The sequence below is a fragment of the Leuresthes tenuis genome, unplaced genomic scaffold, assembly GCF_036924035.1.
Source record: "Leuresthes tenuis unplaced genomic scaffold, fLeuTen1.0.hap1 SCAF_2, whole genome shotgun sequence".
Lineage (NCBI taxonomy): Eukaryota > Metazoa > Chordata > Actinopteri > Atheriniformes > Atherinopsidae > Leuresthes > Leuresthes tenuis.
The window spans coordinates 35,933,531-35,955,289 of NW_027325356.1; the positions used below are offsets into that span (position 1 = coordinate 35,933,531).

At 38.9% G+C, this 21,759-nt stretch overlaps 1 protein-coding gene across 2 annotated transcripts in view; it reads right to left on the reverse strand.

Moving 5' to 3' along the window:
• Positions 1-17,316: 17,316 nt before the first annotated feature.
• The window catches only part of LOC140302181 (protein MTSS 2-like), a 75,451-nt gene continuing 71,008 nt past the window's right edge, over positions 17,317-21,759 (reverse strand). For both annotated transcript variants that reach the window (XM_072380989.1, XM_072380990.1), the window contains exon 14: positions 17,317-21,397. In XM_072380989.1, the coding sequence (XP_072237090.1) occupies positions 20,526-21,397 (872 nt within the window). In that variant the 3' untranslated portion in view covers positions 17,317-20,525. The remainder of the gene's footprint in view (positions 21,398-21,759) is intronic.

Genomic DNA, 21,759 nt, shown 5'->3' on the forward strand with positions numbered 1-21,759 from the left:
ATTTTGCCGTCACACACCGTGCGTGACGCGTCAACAAATGAATTGACAATGAATTGAATTCCAATTGGCTTGAATTGGACTATATTATTTAAGTGCCTTGAGATGGCATTTGTTGTAATTTGGCACTATATAAATAAACTGAATTGAATTGAACTATAAAACAAGCTTAACGCCACAACTTCTTCCTCCGTCCACACAAACCTTCAGTTGTCCGCCATGTTTGTTGTCTTGTGAGTGACACCGGAAGCAGTTGGGGTGAAAGTGCGCTAAATTAGACTTGATGCGAACACAGCTTTTTCCATCCCTTTCGATTCAACCAAAACCCGGCGCTAGCAAACGTATTTTCATTTGTGCGAATCAGGGGATTTTAATTCGAATTATGGCGTTTCCATCATAATTTTCCAATGCGATAGTTCTCGATGCGCATCTAAACAGGCTGATGGGAACGCACCTTCTGTCGGCGCACCCAATGTTCTAGTCTTTCTACCACTGATTAATCCTCATTCTTCAGTTAAAAAGACAGAGAGAGGGATACGATTCAAAATCAAATCGGTCTGTTTTTAGTATATAGACATTTTTCAAAGTGCTTTGGAAGGCCATTCTGTAGGTTTCACTTTCGGTTTTGAGTGTGTGTGTGTGTGTGTGTGTTTTGATTTGAATTGCTGCAGCTCAAGCTTGACACAGATTATCCTATAGTTGTATATCCCAAAGTGATGATGTGTAGTAATAATTGATTACATAAATAATTAGTTTGCCTATGACTTAAGAATTGTGATGCATCCATGGGAGGGTATTTGTGATATCACAGAGTTCAAGGTCATGCGTTTCAGATTGTTCCACAGCATCACACAAGCAGTCAAACTGTATCACAAGAGTTATCTCAATTTCTATTGTGTGTCAGGTGAACTCTGTTGTACCGTGATTGAACATGTATGCAAGAACATGTGTGCAAGTAAACAAAATCCAATCTAAAGAAGACAAAGTCAGCATTTGTTAAGGCGGTGTCTGTCAAAACTAAACATACATGTCTTTGAAAAGCTAGAGCCTAATCCTAAATGTCCTAGCAGTGCATGGGACTGAAATCAAAATCTTATGTCAAATATTCCTGCTCCTGTGTGTTTGTGAAAGTTAGATATATTCTGCCAATATTTATACTTATTTTGTGTTTGGTTTCTTATTTCTTCACAGTCGAAATTCCTTGTTGCATGTTTACAATTAGTCATTTCTCCTGTTGTGAACATGTGAGAGCATACAGATTGTCAGATATTCATGCAGACTGTCTTTCCTGTCAAATTCTACATCTTTCTTCCTTCTCTCTGATCCCCACTCCTCTTCAAGGCCACTGTGTATGCAGAGAAGGCATTTTATATGCCTTTTGCTGTAAGCTGAAGTGTTCGATGATTTGTGATTTGGCTTTCAAACGAAAGGGTCGCCATTCTCCCTGAAGTCTGACAGCCATGTCATAATATGATGAGAGCCACAAAAAAGTAGAGAAGACTGACATTTTTCTGTCACTGTCTTAGACAACCAAACTCAACATCTCCCTTTTATCTTTTGCAACATTGCTTTGTTATTCTCTCCACTAATTCATCTCCTTCTCTTTCACCACAAGCTTTCCTTCTATTTTCAATGATATATACATTTAAACATGAGCTCTGCCTGAGTCATGGTGAAGTCTCGCAGCAGGCCACCTATCAGTGTAAAAATCAAAACATGTCACTCTGGCCTTGTTGCACATTGATTGAATTTTATTTCACCGCAGAAAAACTACAGCTCTCTCCTCTGTTCTTATCAATATCAATAATATTCATACATATATCAAATAAAGCGATTAAGCACAAAAGAATCCTCACAAACTGAACCCAACATATTCTGTGCAGCCCAAATATTTAGAAGACTCATCTTCTTTATGAGCTTATAAAACTCAAACTCCTGAGCCCACCCCCTTCATACGATTTTTCCTAGTTCTCCAGAATGCTAATTTGGCCTCACCTGACAGGAAGTTTATTAGTATTTTCACAGAATACTGTGGACATATATAAACATACCAAAAGACATATCTTTTAGACTTTTAAGAAAACCAAGACGTCCACTGGACGTGAGCATTGAATAAACAGATGATGTACACCAAAAAGGACAACAATGCCCCATGTCTGGATTCATACGTAGCAGATATGTGTTTGCAGCTATAGCCCCATGCATAGTCATCCACTGGATGTCGCCTATCTATTGTTGTTGCCGTGTGCATTAACCACCAAGCAATGTCAACCAAGTGATACCTTCATCATTGCCTCATGGCAATGATTGTTCCTTCATCATTGAGTGTAGACATGTAAGACCGCCTTCCAAATTTGTCAAAGGACATGAATCAATGATGTAACATAGTTTGGATGTCCCCACATTTACACAGATCGCTGTCCGTATGCTTCCACTTCTTATGAGTGGCACCACAGAGACCTTGAGAAATACAGAAATGGTTTGATAGGGACAACTCTTGCTGTAGTTGATCAAAGCCAGGTTGGCTGATAGTGGGGTCAGTCACCAAGGAGGAGTTGACCACCAAAGTGTTGCCACTGTGTGTTGATATCAGTCGGGACTAGGTCACTCCAGATTGGTTTCCCGGACATGAGACGTTGGTGGGGAGGCACATTGGACTTGTGCATTCCTCATGTGTGTGCAACAAATTTATTCACAGCTTCTTTATGTCTGAGGTGGGGAGGAGCAGTGTTGGAAAGGACTGGAAGCCACGGTGGTAGAGTTTATCTCAAGGTGCCAGTGATGAGTCTCATTGTAGAGTTTAGTGTGTGGAACGGAACGCAGTACTCAGCTCCTGAGAAACACAAAGCCAGGGCATAAGATTGTAACACACTGGCGGTTTCTCCCCAGCTGGTGACTGCTGGTTCCATCAGTAGATTATTACAACTTTTAAATTTATTGACTGTCTTAGTAATATGTTCTTGGTATATCAATGTGCGAGCCAATGTGACTCAAAGATATGATGGGGTAGAGGCATGCTTGATCCTCTGGCCATTTAGAAAGACTATTAATTAAAAAGAGGCATTTAGAGGTGGAGGACAGAGGTTACAGGTTTTGGATGCAGTTGGTTTCAGCCACCAGTGCAGGCAGTGCTCTGAGGTCTGCACCAGGTCCATGTCAAGTTGTCACATGTGTTGTGTTCTCTGCTGAAACCACTTCTGAAACACGAGAAGCAAACTGGAAGGTCCAAGAGTGGAAAGGTTAACACAAGGATTCTACTCCCTCAGAGAATTACCACACTGAGGACGCAGACAATCTGATGGAGTTTCTCTGGTCTTTATGAACAGCTCTGGTAAAGAGGCTTATGAGAAGCATGTGTAGCAGCAGGAGAGCTCCCAGGATGAAGAACACATACTCCTGCCCATCCCAAGCTACGGCTCAGGAAAAAACACCCAAAAACAGACAACCCATGCAACCATGACATGGGGAGGTGGAGACATATTATCTGCTTCATCTGTGAGAAAAGAGGTGGGAGCATCTCTGTCCCTTTCACTAATGAACTTCAATCTAACTAAAGCTCCCTTTGCTTTTTCATGCAAGAAAAAAACTGTAGTTTCTTTTGCCAACAAACTGTGTTGACAAACTGTCAAATGGACTGTACTTGTATAGCGCTTTTCTAGTCTAACTGACCACTCAAAGCGCTTCTAACACTACATGCCACATTCACCCATTCACACACACTCATATAGGACGTCTTAGTCTATGCATAACTACTTGCTTCCTATCTATTCACACACATTCATACACCGATGGATGCATCAGTAGGCAACATGGGGTTCAGTGTCTTGTCCAAGGACACTTCAAAATGTGGCCTGGTGAAGCCAGAGTTAAACCACCGACCTTCTGATTGGTGGGCTTTGAATAATTTTTTCAACTCTCACAGTAGAATGACTGGTGTATCGACTGGTGTAGAAAAGTGCAACACAATCATGAAGCCTCATCCTTTTCAGTCCTTTTCCTTTATTTGCCTTTACCTGCTTTCTAAGATTAGTCATGTGTTTCTTTGAACAAAAACATTTCTTTTCATCCAATAAATCAGTGCCATCAATATTTAGCTCAGTCAACGCACTCTATATACATTTTTCAACATCAGGGGAGTAATCAGACTTATTTACCAGAATTTTCATTCAGAAAACCTCTGATTTCCTTAATTATGTATAGATCCCCAAAGTGTGAACCTGAAATGGAGGTGCAATCAGAGTCAGTGTCGTAGTCCATTCTACTACATCAGTCTTTACTGATCGCCTGTCCATCCGCTACATCCCTCTCCAGCATCAACATTAGCCGGTGGGGAGGGAATCCACCCCAGTGCAGTGCTCGCAGAGATTTCGGCAGGCAGGGTTGACAACACAACCCGATCCTCGGACGACTTATGAGGGCAAGCTGCCAGCTTGTGTCCCATAGTCAAAGCATTTCATGCTGCCTGTACTGGCATACAACATGTAATGACTGTCTCCATGCTTTACTCTGAATAACCCCTACAGCGTTAGTGATGGGGAATTTAAAAATATGAACACTTGTTTCCTAAGACACTGAGAATGCTTCAGCTTTTCACTCTTGCAACCTAAACCTACAGATCTCAAACCGCTTGCAAGCTTCCCTAAGCGCTGTAGCTCTCAGTCCAACACACCGTCTGCAATAAACAGGGATAATAAACCAGAAATAGTGACCTGAGTGGAAGGTACAGCAAGCGGTGAGACCTGCAGGTACTCGCCGTTCACTGCTTGCAATCAATTCATTCACAAAACACACCTCCTTAAAAAAACAACCAAACTTTTATTTATCCTGGAGATATGTGCCAGGTTGACATGATTAAATCTTCTACAGCTAGGAGGATAAGCACTCTGTAAAACATGTTTTTTGACAAACTCAAATCAGAGCATGCTTTCTCCTTTTTTACTGAATTTGCACTATTCAACTCCAAATGTAATGTCATTCACTTGAATGCATGTGTGAATCCTGTCTAAGCAGACATGTCTTGCATCGGAAAGAAAACCTGCATGGATATAACACACATCAGAATTCTTAATTTGTGTTCTGGTGATCCACGGGCATGTGCGAGTCTCTTTAATCAAACACAGTGACTTGCAAACAATGATTTGTGGGTGTTATGCCAGAATGCTTTTGCTCTTCTTGAATGTATTTTTTTTTGTTCCATTTTTCTTTTCTATGAATAACTAGAGAATCTCAGAAAAAGCTGAGAAAACCATCAGGCAGAACGCTGCGAGTGAATAGTTGAGCGGCTAAAGACCAAGACCACTTCTGTGTGTGAAACTGCATAGAATTTGTTGATTTGAAGATTGATGAAAATATTCACAGAATAATGAGAAATCTAAACAAAAGAGACGAGGCTAAATAAAATAAATTAAAACAATGCTTGGCTGTGGTATTCTGTCCATCAGATTATAGATTAAGGACAGAAATGTAGTAAGTAAGTAAGACTTAAAGTAAGAGTTATTTACACCAATGATAGTAAACAGTTTGTTGATGTCCCACACTTTCCCAGCTGTGTTTTTTCTAGCTCACTGTCTCATTGAGACAACCTATGTTATCAAGTGGATATACAGTAAATGACCCTTAACAAAATCAGCCATACCCTCTTATATGTTCCTAAGAGTGTCACCTGTGATCCATTCAAATCTCCACACATACATGAAAAAATGTTTCAAAACATATCCAGTCACACACGGTACTGTTGTGCAATAACTAGCTTGGTAATTTTTTCTAACTGAGGTTGTGGTAATGGTAGCTCATTCACCTGCTTAGATATCATCCCATGCAGAGTAAGAGACTGTTGGTATTCAGCTGATGCAGATGAACTTGCATTCAGTTCTTCAAAAAACCTAACCTTTTTTTTTTTTTGGGGGGGGGGGGGGGGGGGGGGGGGGTAAAATACAATAACAAGCAAGCCTTCCAAGGTATTAAAATTCCATTTCCAAAAATGTTGGGAAGTCGTGTAAGATGTGAACTTAAAAGAAACAAAATAAATTATTAATGTGTCATTTAAACGGAGCCAGTTTGTTTCTCAAGCATGGATTTAAGGTGGTCCCAGACAATAGAAAAAATCAGCAGAACCTTTAGTCAAACACTTGGCTAAACACTAAATATGTCTTCTCTTTTCTTTTCTACAAAAAGAGAAAGACCACTCTCAGATTGAAACTGTGCAGAATATGTTGATTTCTTCATTACATTAATAAAAAGCTTAAGAGAATAATGCAAAATCTAAACAAAAGAATAAAATAAAATAAAGCTTTGTTATCCAGTGGATATAAATGACCATTAACGAAATCAGCAATACCATCCAATTTCTGTCATCTGTGATTCATTCAAAATCTCCTCACATACTTAGGATTTAGTGAGGACAATTAGCAAAGCAGGTAAGATCATTTTTGTGTAAAAGTTAAGACTGAAGATAATTTATTTGTCAACACAGCCATATGAAGTATACAGTGTAATTAAATGTAATTTTCCTTGGACCCACATGGTGCTGCCCATAAATATTTTTAAATAGAGACAAAAAACGAGACAAAACTATAACTGTGACTGAACTACATGACAAGACACTACAAAAAAAGAAAAGCGAAAGAAAAACAAAACATATCCAGTGGCAAACATCCACCTATCCATTTTCTGTACCCACTGAATCCAATGCAGGGCCTCGGTGGGGCTTGAGCCTATTCCAGCTGTCATTAGCGAGCAGCGGGGTACACCCTGAACGGATCGCCAGTCCATCACAGCACCACACAAGACAAACGACCATGCACACTTGTGCACACTCCTGGGGAGACAGTTTTGAATCACCAGCCTAACATGCATGTTTTTGGATGGTGGAAGCAGGAATACCTGGAGAGGACCCACGCATACACAGGGAGCACATGCGAACTCCACACAATCCAGCCAGGACTCAAACCAGGAACCCTCTTGCTGTGAGGGTTAACCACCATGAAGCCTGGCAAACGGTACTTTTATTCAATAAATAACTCAGTAATGTTGTTGTGTTTATCGTAGCTCATTGGTAGCACATCATCCCTTTTTTTACATCATCCCATGCATAGTAAAAGTTTTTGGTATTCAACTGAGGCATCCCTCCAAAAAAAGGGACACAACCCTTTGGGATAGCGCGACATGCAGATCGTATGCTGGTTGGTTGAAGGACAGCTTGAATCAGGAGGGGCTGACAACAACTGATTCCATCACAAAGAGGATTAAGCCTAAAAAATTATTAAGAGCAAAGAAGCGTGGATATAACGCACACACAGCAGCTGCCATTGGCAATAATCACTATTGAATGCTTAGTTTGCCTCCATGAAAAAGCACATCTTTGTTAACTATGACTCCTGTCTTTTCACAGACACGTAAAAGCTAAAAGGGAAAAAACCAAAACAGCACAATAACACAACCAAAAATAACCTATACACTTCTGACTGTTCCTCATACTGTATTTCTGAGACTGCTTCCAAGTGGCAGAAAAATGCTATAACATTTAGATTTGAAAACACCAATGCAGAGTGGTTGCTGAAGCATTTTCAAACCATGACTGTTGTTCATTTGTAAGTATATTTCTGTGCTCAGAAACCAAAGGCTTAACTTGCACTGTGTCTCTTCTTAACTTTATCTACCCACCTCGAAAGCCCAGCAGAGCACTTTGATGCCGGTAAGACTTCTTTTTAAGCATCAATCAAGAAAATTGAGCAATTTTTAGAACATCCCCAGTAATTAAATTAAATTAAATTAAATTAAATTAAATTAAATTAAATTAAATTAAATTAAATTAAATTAAATTAAATTAAATTAAATTAAATTAAATTAAATTAAATTCATTTCATTTCATTTCATTTCATTTCATTTCATTTCTTTTCAATTCAATTCAATTCAATTCAGTTCACTTTTATTGATGTAGCGCCAAATTACAACAAAAGTCATCTCAAGGCACTTCAATAATATAGTCCAATTCAAGGCAATTGGAGTTACATTCATTGCAATCATAATCCAATCAAATTAATTAAATTCATAAATACAGAGTCAATTCAAAAACAATTTTCTGGCAATTTTCTTTCTATACAGTACTGTCCTAAAGAGTGAGGTCTCTTTCTCTCTGCAGGAACCTCTGCTTTCACTGTACTCTACAACTTCTACTTCAGCTGCAGAGAGAAAAAGCAGTAGCACAAGTGAGCTGCTTGCACATGCGCAGTATTTCTGGTTCATTATAAGGCTGGGGACTGTGTGAGAAAACATTTGAAACATTCTATCACTTCTAACTTTTTCTCTGACTGATCACCAGACTGCACTGCTCAAAGTTTATGAGCTAACCCTTATTTTTCTTTAGGGTTTTTGTCTTTTGCCATGGCAATAGGAAACAGTATAGCAGCAATTTATCAAAACATTTGTGAACATAAATGGAAAAATAATTTATAATGCAAAAATAATTAACTGAAGAGTCTGATGCATCTCTCATGTCCTATCTAAGGTCTTTGGTGGATTTTTTTCCCTGATTTCTGTCTTTCACTTTCAGATACTGTTCATTTGAGCAGATACCTTTCTTTTATTCTCCGAAAATTCTTCAAGGATACACTGCAAAAACTGCTGAGATATGCCAAGCCTAACTGCTCTTTAATAACAATGCTTGTGCAAAAATACTATTTTATGTCTGTCACACTGTATTATGTTTGACATTTTTCATAGATGCAACAAAAAAAAAAACGGGAACAAATAATGTCTCATTGTGACACGCTTTCAGTAACAATACGTCATAAAAAAGCAGCAATGCCCAAAAATCTTTGAAAGTCATTATGGAATCAAGCAGAACCATTTCTCAAGACCACTTCAGTACAAGCAAGTCTGGCTGATTGGAGACAAAAAAAAGAAATGAGCGGACACTCAAGACTCTCATACAGTGCTGTACATGTAAACTAACCCACAATCAATGCACAGATGTTGTGTTTAACTTATGTGCATGGTGGTTTTCTCAGATGATACAATGTTTCTAAAATCAGGATTTTATTAGAGCAGAGCATCACTCTTAAAATGTTCTGATGATCACAATTTCAGACTTTAGTTTCACAACAGAAATATAAAATATAATATATGTATGAGAGAGGTTTTGGGGGATTTGGATGGATTATTGTCCGGAAAATGTGAGCACAGAGAGAAGCACACAGTTGTAAAAAGCTGCCGCAGAGCAGAATACAAGATGGGGAAATGTATAAATATACTAATTAGAGCATGACATAATCTAGAAACATTTTACGACTTTTTTTTATTTGTTGTTTGTTTCGTTTTGGATTTGCCTGCCATGCTGAGATCTCAAGCCTTCAGCTGTGCGACTTTTCTGAGGATAAATCACAACTACATGCACATTTGTTTCAAAATGTCATCCAGTGGTTCACTAAAGTGCTGCTAATACTGAATCCCATTACATTTCATAAAAACTGAGAAGCAGACACATTTTCACTCATGTTACTACCATTTAATTTTCACCCTTATATTCTATTATATGCTATAAGTGCTCACACACAGATATGCACACCCACTCACTGACAAAAAAGCTGTAAATCAGGCTTACAGTCTCAAGATGCTGTGAGCTCGAATGAAGCATGCCTCCCTCATATTAATTGCGGCACACTTATTTTTAATTAAAGTACTTTGTGTAGTTCCTTGCTGGTAATGTGGGAATTAATGTTAAGTAAAATAAGTCTGTCCTTGTTGTTTAATCAAGACCAGCTGATGAGATTTGGTTTGATTACCAAGCAACTACTTACTGATTCTGAGCAGACAATGGCCTGAAGCAGTAGCTTTTGTTTGTTTTTAAGCAAACTGAGCATAAATCTCCAGAAACTCAATGTTAGGATAATGAAAAATCTGTTGTCATGCTTGAAAGAGAGAAGTCATTCACCAACTTATATTGAACAGAGGAGCTTGTTACATTTGTCATGTTCTTAAGAAACTTCCTTGAGTTTTTAAGAAATTCAAGCCACTTGAGGATGTCTATGTTGTGAAGTCTGGATGCCTCTTAACTTATTTCTGAACATCCCATGTGTCTGACATCTGAATAAATATGAGCTTGTACCATTACTGCTTCATCTGCCTGAGACTCAGTTTGACATGAGAGAGTTGCAGTGAAAGTCTTGGGCGCCCCCTACCAGCACAAAACAGAACACATCTAATTACCTCTAACTTTTTTTCCACCGTCAGGAGTACAGCTCCTTCTCAGGGGAAGTGACATGGGGGGAAATTAAGTACTGATGACACACTCAAAATTGATATAGGAAAACTGGAAGGCCCACCAAAGTGTGATCAGGACCTGCTAAATTTTCTCGGATTCTGGCAACATGAATAGTTTTTTTTGTATTTTTTAATCATAAATTCCACATATTGTATTCCATTAATTCCAACTTCTCTAGGGACTGCTAATTTGCTGTATTTTCTGTCAACATGCACATTTTATAGAGCCTTGTTGTTCGAGTTCTGCCTTTAAATTACCTGATTCGAGGTGACTCTCTTTTAAGATAGCAATCGAGCTCCAAAGGTATCGTGGTACAACTATTTACTGGAATTAAAACTATTTGTGTAAGAACACATTTTCAATTGTTGGACATTTTTATTAGTATCTTAAAATAAACCTTGAAAATCAATTAAATAAACATGGTGTTTTCTAAATGTTTTTTTTATTATCATTATGGTGATAATATTATTTTGTGACATTAATTTAAAATTCAAATCAGTCACGAGCTAAGGTGGATTTATATACCAAATAACAACAAAGGTTTTCTCATGGCACTTCAAAGATACAGTCCATTTCAAGTCAATGTATGTAATGCAATCATAATCTAATCAAATCAAATTGCCTCAATTCATACAGAACCAATTAGAAAAGAAGTTACCGAGCTAAGGAAACCAACAGATTGCACCGAAACCTCTCTTTGATCCAATCCCCCATCCTGAGCAAGCACAAGGCGACTGTGGAAAGAAAAAACTCCTTTTTAACAAGAAAAAACTTCTGGCAGAACCAGACTCAGGGAGGGCGACCATCCGACATTCCTCATTTTTATTGCTGTCGTCACTATTCTGGTCAAATTAACTTCTTTTCTGATAATTTTTGAGCATATCTGTCTCACTCAGGTCCTACCACTTTCCTTTATTCCCACTGAGACAATACATTGGAGTCCAAACGCCAAACAGAATTGTTTCAAATGAATTTTTTGTGCATTGACAAAGTTTGTTCCATCTTTTCAGTTGACCTTTCTTGGATGTTATTGGTATGTTTGTTCTCATGTCCGACCCATTCTATCAAAACATATCCATCGCCTCAAGTGTCTTGTCAGGAAGTGTTCACGTTACATACGTGTGATGCAAAAATGTGCAAAGCCTATAGATCTTTGTAAAAGCCTACCCAAGCATTCATGAATATCTTATCCTAACCATGTAATTGTGAGTATTAACCCCAGCCATTCGAGAGTGGGAGGGAGTAGAAAATGCAATGGCCATCCAGTCTTTCCGCAATTTAAAGGTTTGCAGCCAAATTGACTCTACTTGTGGAAAGTAGACATTATCTCACAGAACCTCCATAGTTAAAGTACTGACTCTCACAATTGAATGATCTATGATCACATCTCCAAGCATACTCGTACAGCTGTGTGGATAGTTTAGGACTTTGGCCGTAGTTCCTGAATAATAAAATCAGCTTTGCACATCGGCACACAGTTTAAGTACAACTTTTATTAATACTGGAATCATCACAGTGCGTTTTGTTACATTAGCAGTGACTAAAGTTAACAAAAAAAGAGTCAATTTTACAAACAAAGGAAGACAAAACAAAACTTTATCTTCAGCAACAGAGGCGAAACAACCTCAGAAATTATTTCACAATAAATTAAAAAAAAAGAGCATAAGTGGGGGAAAGAAAGAAGAGAGATAGACAAGAGCACAGTGACTGCAGGGCTACTAGGGAGGGAGAAGAATAAAAGATCACTTTGTATAGAAAGATGAAGCAAGTGTTGACTCTGCCACATTGTCATTCTTTGAACAAAGTAGCCCCATAGGAAAAGCCCCGGTGGTTAGTTTTATAGAGATTTCTCTGGAGAGTTCAGATGTTGGCTGTCGAGGAAGAAGAGAAAGAGAGCGAGAGACACTACTGAGAACTGGAGTATAGACAGGTAGACATTCAATTCAGTTACAGTGACAGTGGCACCTCAAGGTTGTTGTGTCCTCTAGGATGACTGTTTGACGGGAACTTGTATTGTGTTTCATCATGAGTCCCCAGAGGACCTCAGTGCACCCTCATGTGGACACTGAGAATCTACCTTAGTCATGTTTCTTTCATACGAGTGTGCAGAAGTGTGTGTGAATGTACTTCTCCAGTATTAGACAGTAGGAAGGATTGACAGACTGTGAGTGGGATGTGGAAGGGAGGAACAGTAGGGGTCTTAACCATGTGTCCTTATGTAACACACACACACGCACACACAAATACATAATTTGATATAACTTGGGCAGATGGCTACAAGAGTGGGTTGTGTACAGCTAATTCACATTACTGCTTTTGGTCAGATTAGAAACAAAAAATACCCTCTATAGTAATGTCAGCACACATATTTTCTTATTTGACCAGTCAGATAAAGAACAACACTATTCTTTTTTATTATTAAAAGATAAAAATGATCATTTTAAACTTCATATCCGATAATTTTTTTTACACTTTATTAATGCAGTTTTTCTGAGTTATGAAGTTATGAAGACAACAATTCCCACCACTGTTGTTCACAAAATGTCCTAATAGGTTTCTAATGGTTTCTAAGTTCAAGCTGTGAGCAAATGCTTAAAGTGGAAATCTTCCAACCTGGTAGAAATCTCAGTTACCAGGGAAACTGTTCTGAGGCTGGTCAGGAAATTAACTCACTGAGAGAAGTTGGCCACGGCTTAATAGTTTAAACAGGCCATCTGAGCTACTCTAGTTTTAATTTAGTTGTGTCACATCTGGAAAAAGTTATAAATGATTAGATGATGACTACTGGAACCCCTTCAGTCTCTACATAATTAAAAACCTCTTAAAGTGATTTATCTCAAAAAGTGATCACTTGAAGCGCTTTTGGCTTGTTTTGTCTGAATGATTTGCTTTCGATAGTTTAAATGGTAAAAATGGATAGTTTAAATGGTAGAAATGGTAAAAGAAAGCGACTTTAAGCAGACAAAGGCAGTCTCTTTAGTGAATGTGACATGCTTGGAAACATTTTGAAAAGACCATAGGTTGTTGTTTTTATAACACAGCCAGACTCAGTACAGGGAGCGCAAAGCTAACCCAGTTCATCATAACTTTCAATAATTCAAATATATAGGCCTAGTCCACAGGTACACAGGTATATTTAAATAATGAATATTTCCTCTATTCTTAACAAATCCTGTCTACACAGCACAGTTTTGAATCCTAACCATATGGAAACGCAGAACACAAGTTTCCTCTACGCCAACAATTAAATGGACATAACCAGGAAGACAAGTATTCCAGGCCTGTAAATAGATGATAACTGTTTGCTGTCTGTATGACAAATGTGTTCGCCATCATCCATATTCTCCCCTCGCTAGCAAAATAGTACAGAGCTCACACATTTTTTTAGCACTGGAAAACAATCTCATTCCAGTTGTCCATCCTTCAATGTGTGGGTGAATCGACAAGACAAATTATGGCTGATTAAAACAATATCTGTATTTTTACATGGCACCCAGAGCAACATTCAAAATAACATATTTTAATAGGACATCTGTGTTCAACACAGTTTGTGTGTCAAGCTGAAAGGGGTGGGACTCATCAGCCAGTAATTCAGGAAAAGTATAATTTGATGTGATATGTTATGACAGTGTCTGTTTTATGCAGTTGGTCTAATTGTTTTAACTCAACTTTAAGTTTTCTGACTCAAATAGTCAAATGCCAAATATTACTGTAAAGCGTAACCTTAATCAAAGCATACAAACAGCAGAGATATAGTTACTGGAAGCTCAAGGAAACAGCGATCAACTCCAAAAAGTTACAGTAAAACATCACTGTCTGGTATGGGAGTCAAACTGCAGCTTCCTCTTCAACCCCTGAAACTTCAAAATGCAGCTTTAATGTACTTATTTTCATGTCACGAAAAATAATTTCAACAAATAAAGACTGATTTTTTCAAGTTTTGCTGTGAGAACGGGTCGAACATTCGGTAAAAATGAGCACTTCGTTCTCAAAGTTGTCAACATTTGTGGTGTGCTTTGTATTGCGGGAGTGTTGAATAATGTACCAGTGTCCTTCACAGTGCATTTTGACGTCTGAGTTCCTCACCATACTGGGACATCAACTGTACGATGACTTTCAATCAAGTAAAACGTCCTGCACGTGAGATTATCTCTATCTTTGCACGGCTTGTAAACAAATGGTCCACATTTTGGAAAAATGGCACACTCTATGAACTGAAACATGCATGTGCATGAATGGCCAAAATGCCTAAAACAGCTGTTTTCAAAACTACCCTTGTACATGTGGACAAGGCCTTACTTACAGCATTTTAACAGTCTATCAGTGCACATATTACTGCTCCCACTTTCTAGGTTTCTCTGATAGAAGCTCACTGAGAAACCATCAAAGTCATATATGCTGTATTTGAGATGCTGCCAAAACGATGTTTAAAAGTCTTATCAAAATTAATTAAAATGTAATCTAGCATTAAGAGGGAGTGTTAAAAATCCATCTGTTTGCTTTGAAGACAGCTCCTGTAACTGTGTCCACCAGGGAAAAGCTAGACCCTAGTTAATGATTTCAACACTTTGAACAACACAACCAGGACACATTAGCCATTACGATATATACATACACATGGCACATGCATTTATACCTTCTCACACAAGCATACTGACAGGTAGTTTACAGATACAGAGCTGTGGAGGATGAAGGGAAAACAGACACCTACAATAAACTGAGTGTGTATTCACTGGGTTTCACCATGGACTGCGGTGGAAATAAAGACTTCATCCAAATTATTTTTCATGAGCTTTGATGGGCTGAGAGGCACTGAGCGACAGACTACAGCCAATAGGAGCTCCCATCATCTGCCATGATAAGCACTGTTTTTTATGTTTGCCAGCTCCTTAGCATCCCCGAGTGTACTGATCCGTGGAGAGGATGAGGGTTGAGGGGCTATGTGAGAAAATAAAGAGGGAGTAAATAGAGAAGTAAAGGATGAGAAGGCTATACCTGTGTAAAAGGCTGAAGATAGACTCAGTAGTCTGTTGTTTTCTTCAGTTGGTAATAATTGCTTAACTGTCAGCTTTAATGTCCCTCCAGGCTGATCAGACAATGGTATATTGTGTGGCATACACTACTGAGTAAACTGACTTACGAGTCATATCACTCTTCATCTCTTAGTCTTAGCAAGAGATTAATCAAGAGTATTTACATCCATCCATCCATTTTCTATACCTGCTTAATCCATTTCAGGGTCACAGGGGGCTGGAGCCTATCCCAGCTGCCAGTGGGCGTGAGGCGGGGTACACTCTGGACAGGTCACCAGTCTATCACAGGGCTCAAGAGTATTTCCCAAATTATAATTTATTACTTTAACACTTGATAGCCTTTGTAACATTCTATTAATCACGAGTAGATTACTAGCACCGTATTTTGAGCAGGCCGGTAGAAGATTATTCAATATTTCTACTTCTAAGTATGCATACTTCCCATAACTACTGTAAGTGAAAAGCTTTGTGACATGTCTGTTTCTTAAAAAAGATGATGGGTCTGGTCAAATAGTCATTTAAGGTTCCTGACTGACAGAAACCTCCAGAAAGTATCTGAGTAATAGCCTTGATAAGATGGTGGTTGAATTGTATAAATGCTAAAAATAAAGACATTTAGTGCTCCATTCATTTTCTCCTTTAGAACAAGGAACATTGGATCGTTCTTTATGAAAAGAAAAAAGATAATTCCGTCCTACAATTATGCGCTACAACTACAACATTTAAAGTGGCGCTCAATAATTTTTAGCTAGTAATAACTGTGATTCATGTAAAGGCCTGCAGGTTGAGAGTGAGCGGCCTATGACAACTTTCACTTTTGTGACATTTTTTCTACATTTCGAATTACTAATCCTGATAATGAAGCACTATTTTATATCGTATTTGTCTTCCTTACACACCAGCCAAAGTAAGAAACAAAAAAGCTGACAGAAAAACTAATTAAAATGTATGAAAGTTATTAGAAGTTAAGTTTCAGCCTTTTTGACCAAATTATGGAACTAATTAAAATATGACTCTACACAATGTTTGTTCCCTTCAACTGTTATTAGGAGGGTGTGATGTTTCTCTGTGAAGGAAGAAGGAATTCTGTATATCTTTGCTATGTGTGTATGTGTGTGTTTGTGTGTATGCACGCATACCTGCACGCATACCTGCACGCATTTAAATCAAAGTTCCTTTGTATGTACAGGCACCAGCGTTACCTATTTGCTGGTAAGCACATTTCTATTCACATACCCACACACTCATAAAATTGACATGTTGACAATGCAGCAGAATAGATATTTCAGCATGTTCACACTGTTAGTTCAGTACACAGTTAATTATCATGTTAAAACAATTTTATTTTGTAATATTTTTGTGCTGTTAACTGGGTATTTTGAAAGAAAATAGCAGTGTTTCGTCAATTCTCATTTCACACTGATCATATCATCAGCCATCCTATCATCATGAGATGATGTGTGCTGTTTAGCCTGTAGAGTCTCATTCAATTTGAATATTCTACAGTGTAGAATATGTGTCTGGTGCCAAGTTGTTATACATCAGTTTAAATTAATCAACAGTGTCTATTTTACAGGCTCTTCACATAAAGAAAAACTGACTGTCTGTAAGTGGCAGTGAATGCAGTTGAACATGCACATTCAGACATCAGAGCCATGTACTGTGAGACGGCTTTAGGATGGGGAAGGAATACTCATACAGTGAGAGAAACAGTGGTATTTTCCTGTATCATACCCATAATGGAACATCATTGTGAATGTACATACATGCACACTACCCCTGTATTGCTTTCATACTGTTTTAAGTCTATACTTAATTCAGTTGTTCGAGAGCAAAGCTCTGGCATTGCAATAGTTCAAGCAAATCAAACATCCAGTTTGATGTCCCCCTTCATTTTGTAGTACATTCAACATACCCATATAGATTCTTGTACAGTGTGATCCTGACAGGTGGTCTTTAAAACAAACTTTTCAGATGAACATATTCTCACCAATATATAAATATTTTTCTTTCAAAGAATGGAACCCAAGCCTGCTTTTTTCCCCTTCCACCCTCTCATTCAGTCAGCACGCAGCGTCCACTTGTAACAGCACTCTTACAGTACAGTGGGTCCCCCGGACAAAAGAAAATAAGACATGCTAAAGAAAGGTTGCAAAATTTCAACCAAAAAAAGTGTGCTTGCAGAAGGTGTCAGAGTTAAACAAAATGTTCTTCTTTCTAACTAAAATAAAGCATCTTATTGTTGCTCTACATTTTCTAGTCAAGGCATAAAATTAATGAGAGAGCTGATATCACTGCCTATGTTCAGGTCACTGCTAGAGGAGTGTACAGACATGGTGAGAAAGAGTTTACTAGCCTACAGATCAACAGCCAAACAAGGACACACTCACTCTTGGCCCAGACATCCTACATCCATATGTTATACAGCTTAGTAGTTTGTGTTACAACTGGAGTTTTTTTACATTAATCAAAAGTAAGACTTAGTATTCAAACAGTACTGTAGAAGGAAAACATAACAAACGGATAATTCCATGTAATATTTTCTAGCAAACCTTTATACCAAATCTGTGCGCCTGATTCTCTTTACAAGTACAGCACACACAGTACATATTGTATGAACAGGCAGTGAAATGCTTATTCCACACATTTTCTCCTTTCCCTGTCAACTTCAGAAGTCTGATCTAAGTCTTCCTGTTTCTTTGCCATCAATGAGCAGAGCAAGAAGGGTTCACCTATTTCCACAGCTTAATGACTATAAATAATCCTTTTGCAAAGTCATGTCCTGAGCTTAGCTGGGTTATCTCGACTAGACTAAACTGAACTCGGTTATTTGCACTGAACTAAGCTGAACTTTTTATTTTACTACCTTATTTCATCTGACAACAATGTTTTGTTAGCACTATCATAAAACTAATCACTTGGAATTAATTTTTTTTTAGACTCAATAAATGTCAGGTAATCTGCATCTAGTGTTGGGCAAGTTCTACAAAAGTTTCAAATCAAAAAAGTTTGCTTCATCAAAGGTGCCTTTCAACAACTTTATATCAAGATTTTAAATCTTCTGTACACATCTATTGCTCAATTGAGGGATTAGGAAAGAGACAAAGGCTCCAGTAGCTAGCTGGTAGCTCAAAACCGACACTTGGCGCAGACTTCAACAAGCTAACTCCAGCTGCTTTAAGTCCTATTACCTGTAGAAATGGCAAACATGATGACACCCACATTCAAGAGTGGACTTTGTATTGAAGCAGATTAATTTCAAACTGTAATCCTTTATGGTTGACTGAAAACAAGCAAAGCACTACCAAGAACTGCCCAACACTGTTAGCAACCAACTACTCATGTTCTTTTTTACGTGTTTTAGAATTTAGAGTGCTGCCTGGGCAACAGAGAGTCTTCTTGTATAACTTCTCTCATTTTATATTAAACACAAGAGTGACGGAAGATTGAGTGTAGTTATTTAAAAAAACTACTGTACAGCTATGTCCAAGGCCTAAATTTGCTTTCCTATGAATGCAAAATTCTACTGTATTCACAAATGAGACTATATTTTCTGATATGCTTGTGTTACCATTCATATATATTAAAATAGCAGCACAAGAAGGATAATCTAAAGATAGTCTCACTGAAAGGTACAGTGCATTTCTTTATTCTAATTTTCAAATTTTTTCCTTCACATGTTCAAATACCAGTGCAACCATTTCATAAAATGCTTCTGCATCACACACAGTCTACAACTGATGCCTGATCCATTAATAGGTCAATATTTTCTGTTACTTTCTTATCCTGTCTCATGTTTGACCAATCCCTCCAGTACCACGAGTTCTCATCACTTCCTCTTCATCCTTCTCTGTTTTCTTCTTTCAGAAATTAAATAACTTTCTCAGGACACAACTGTCACTCTCACTTTCCCTATCACACAGTATGACTACAGCAACATCTACTGGCTATTGTACATACTCTAACCCCATCAAAGTGCTTACAGTTTTCCTTTTTTTTAAAAAAGATTTTCTAATCCATTTCATTTTCCAGAAAGAGACAGGGACAGAGAGAGACACATGACAAAACCGACTACGCATTAATTCACAGTCGATGTGTAATTTTGCATTCCTGATGATTGCCTGAATGAGACAAAGGAGAATCCTCCATTGATCCGATTCTTTGAAACAAGAAAATAAAACACATTTATTGCTCCATTTCTGATTTAACATTTTCTCTCTGGTTCTAGAAAATATATATGAATATATCTATACGCCTGGAGTACGTCTCGTAACTTCTCGTACAGTGGTAACAAGGTAAAGGACGTCACAATATAAACAAGAAAATGCACACACAACATACAGGAGAAAAGCCCTGCCCTCATTGGGTAACCAGCTGTCCTGCAGCAGAGCTCTACCCGCCCCCCTCACACACATACATACACACAATATATCAGTCAAATGTACCCACACGCTCAATTTTACATTGGCCCACATGCATACACATGAATGCACGCGCACACTATGCAGAGAGAGAGGGGAAGGGGGAACTAGCACGGTTCAATGCCAACAGTATTTTTTGAGTCTTTTACATTAGGATGAACCAGAAAGGCCCTCTGGTTTGTTAGCTCCCCGTACTAGTACCAAAGCATAAGCTCATTGGTCTTAGAAGTACAGTGCATCGCTGCTGAGACAGCCTGGGTTCAAATCCAGCTGGTCACATGGCACTCTGACTCCCCTCTCTCTTTCACCCCACTTTCAGACCCTCCCTCTGTCATCAGTCTCATCTGAGATCAGACAGTCAAGTTAGTTGTAAAGGGGGGTATTTTGGCAAACAGAACAAAACTCAATGTTTCACTCTTTCTTTGCCTCTTTTTTTAAAATCTTATCTGCTCTTCCTGTGAGTCTTTCCGTCCCTGGATGAGGGTGTATAGAAGACAAACATGCGTCCAACACACACTAGTTATAGAGGCCTGCTAAAAGCCTGTCGAATATTGAGTATCTAACTTTTAATTGTCAGAGTTGGTTAACATTATCAATGTTATCATTATCAATATATTATATATCATTTACTCTAAAGGTGTTTTTTTAAACATAGTTTGTGTATGTTTTTGTTTTCATTCATCTTCTGATATATTATATCTCTCCCTACAAGGTTAAGGTATTTGTGTATGTACTAGGTGGTTGGGTTACTCAACACTAACACCTGACCCTCATCAGCTGACAAGTATCCTCCTCGTTCTGCTTATTCTCCAATCACAATATACGTGGAGCTGAGCGGTCGTTGGAGACTGTTTTGCGCAGGCGAACTCCTCTCCTGATGGTGGTAAGCATGTCACCAGACCCCTCTGCCCCCTCTGTCCCTGCCTGAGAGTCAGTGGAGCCTGTTGGTGGTGGGGCTAAATCATCTGGGAGGGTGGGGAAAGGAAACTGCCCTTCACCAAGGGCGTGCGCGCTGGCAACCAGCTCGCCGATCTTCTCCACTAAGCTGTGACGATTCGCCGCGATCATCTGATCCTCTTCCAATCCAGCTCCTGAGCCCGCTGCCATCACAAGACCCCCATGCTGCTGAGCATAGACCTCTAATGCTGCCCCTGATCCCCAGGCGGTGTTGGGCAGGCTGAGGCGCTTTGGTGATGCCTTCACATAATCAAGCCCTCCCTGTGTGTCCTCAGCTCCAGTGAAGAAAACACACTCTTCACTGCCCACACGGACAGGCACGCCACCTGTATGCCCTCCACCTGCGTACCCGCCCATTCCAGGTGAATGTGAGTCTCCGGGAACAGTGGGTGTTTTGACAGGCACAATGGGTGGTCGGATGGGGATGGGGCCTGCATTGGACAATGTGCGCCTCACTCCTGGTTTGGTAGAAGGAGTTCGGCGAATGGTGGCAGTTCCCGGAGTTCCTGCCCCTCCTCCACCTGATTGCCCTGGTATCCCATGAACTCCTGGACCAAGAACTCCACTGGGCAGGCCAGCTGTACTGGCTGGCCTCTTGGTTTGGATCATGCGTCTGTAGTTCTGGGCAATGTTGGAGTGACGAGGAATTGTGGAGGACTTGTCAAACTCTGCCTGTCCATCTGGACCCTCGGTGTCACCATTCACAGAATAGCAGTCATAATCTGAACCTAAAAAGGGGGGTAGAAATTGAAAAAAAAATGGAAGTCATTGAGAAAAAAATAGAAAAACACTGCACTGTAAGAAAATGTACTTTCGTTGACAATATCAGATCAGCCTTGACTGTCTGGAGCAAACACACGTATGTAGGGAAAGACTTCACACATTTCTAATTTATCTTTATTTATTTATTGTTTACCAGATGCTGTCAAGGGAACTGCCAGAACACATCTGCCATAAAGCTCGGCTGCCCGGATGATTAAATGGATAATTCACTATAATTGTAACACTGACAGTGAAAGTAATACTATAAAATAAAAACTTCCGCAGAGCCTGTAAATATTGACAATACAGTTAAAAGCCTCAATGTCTT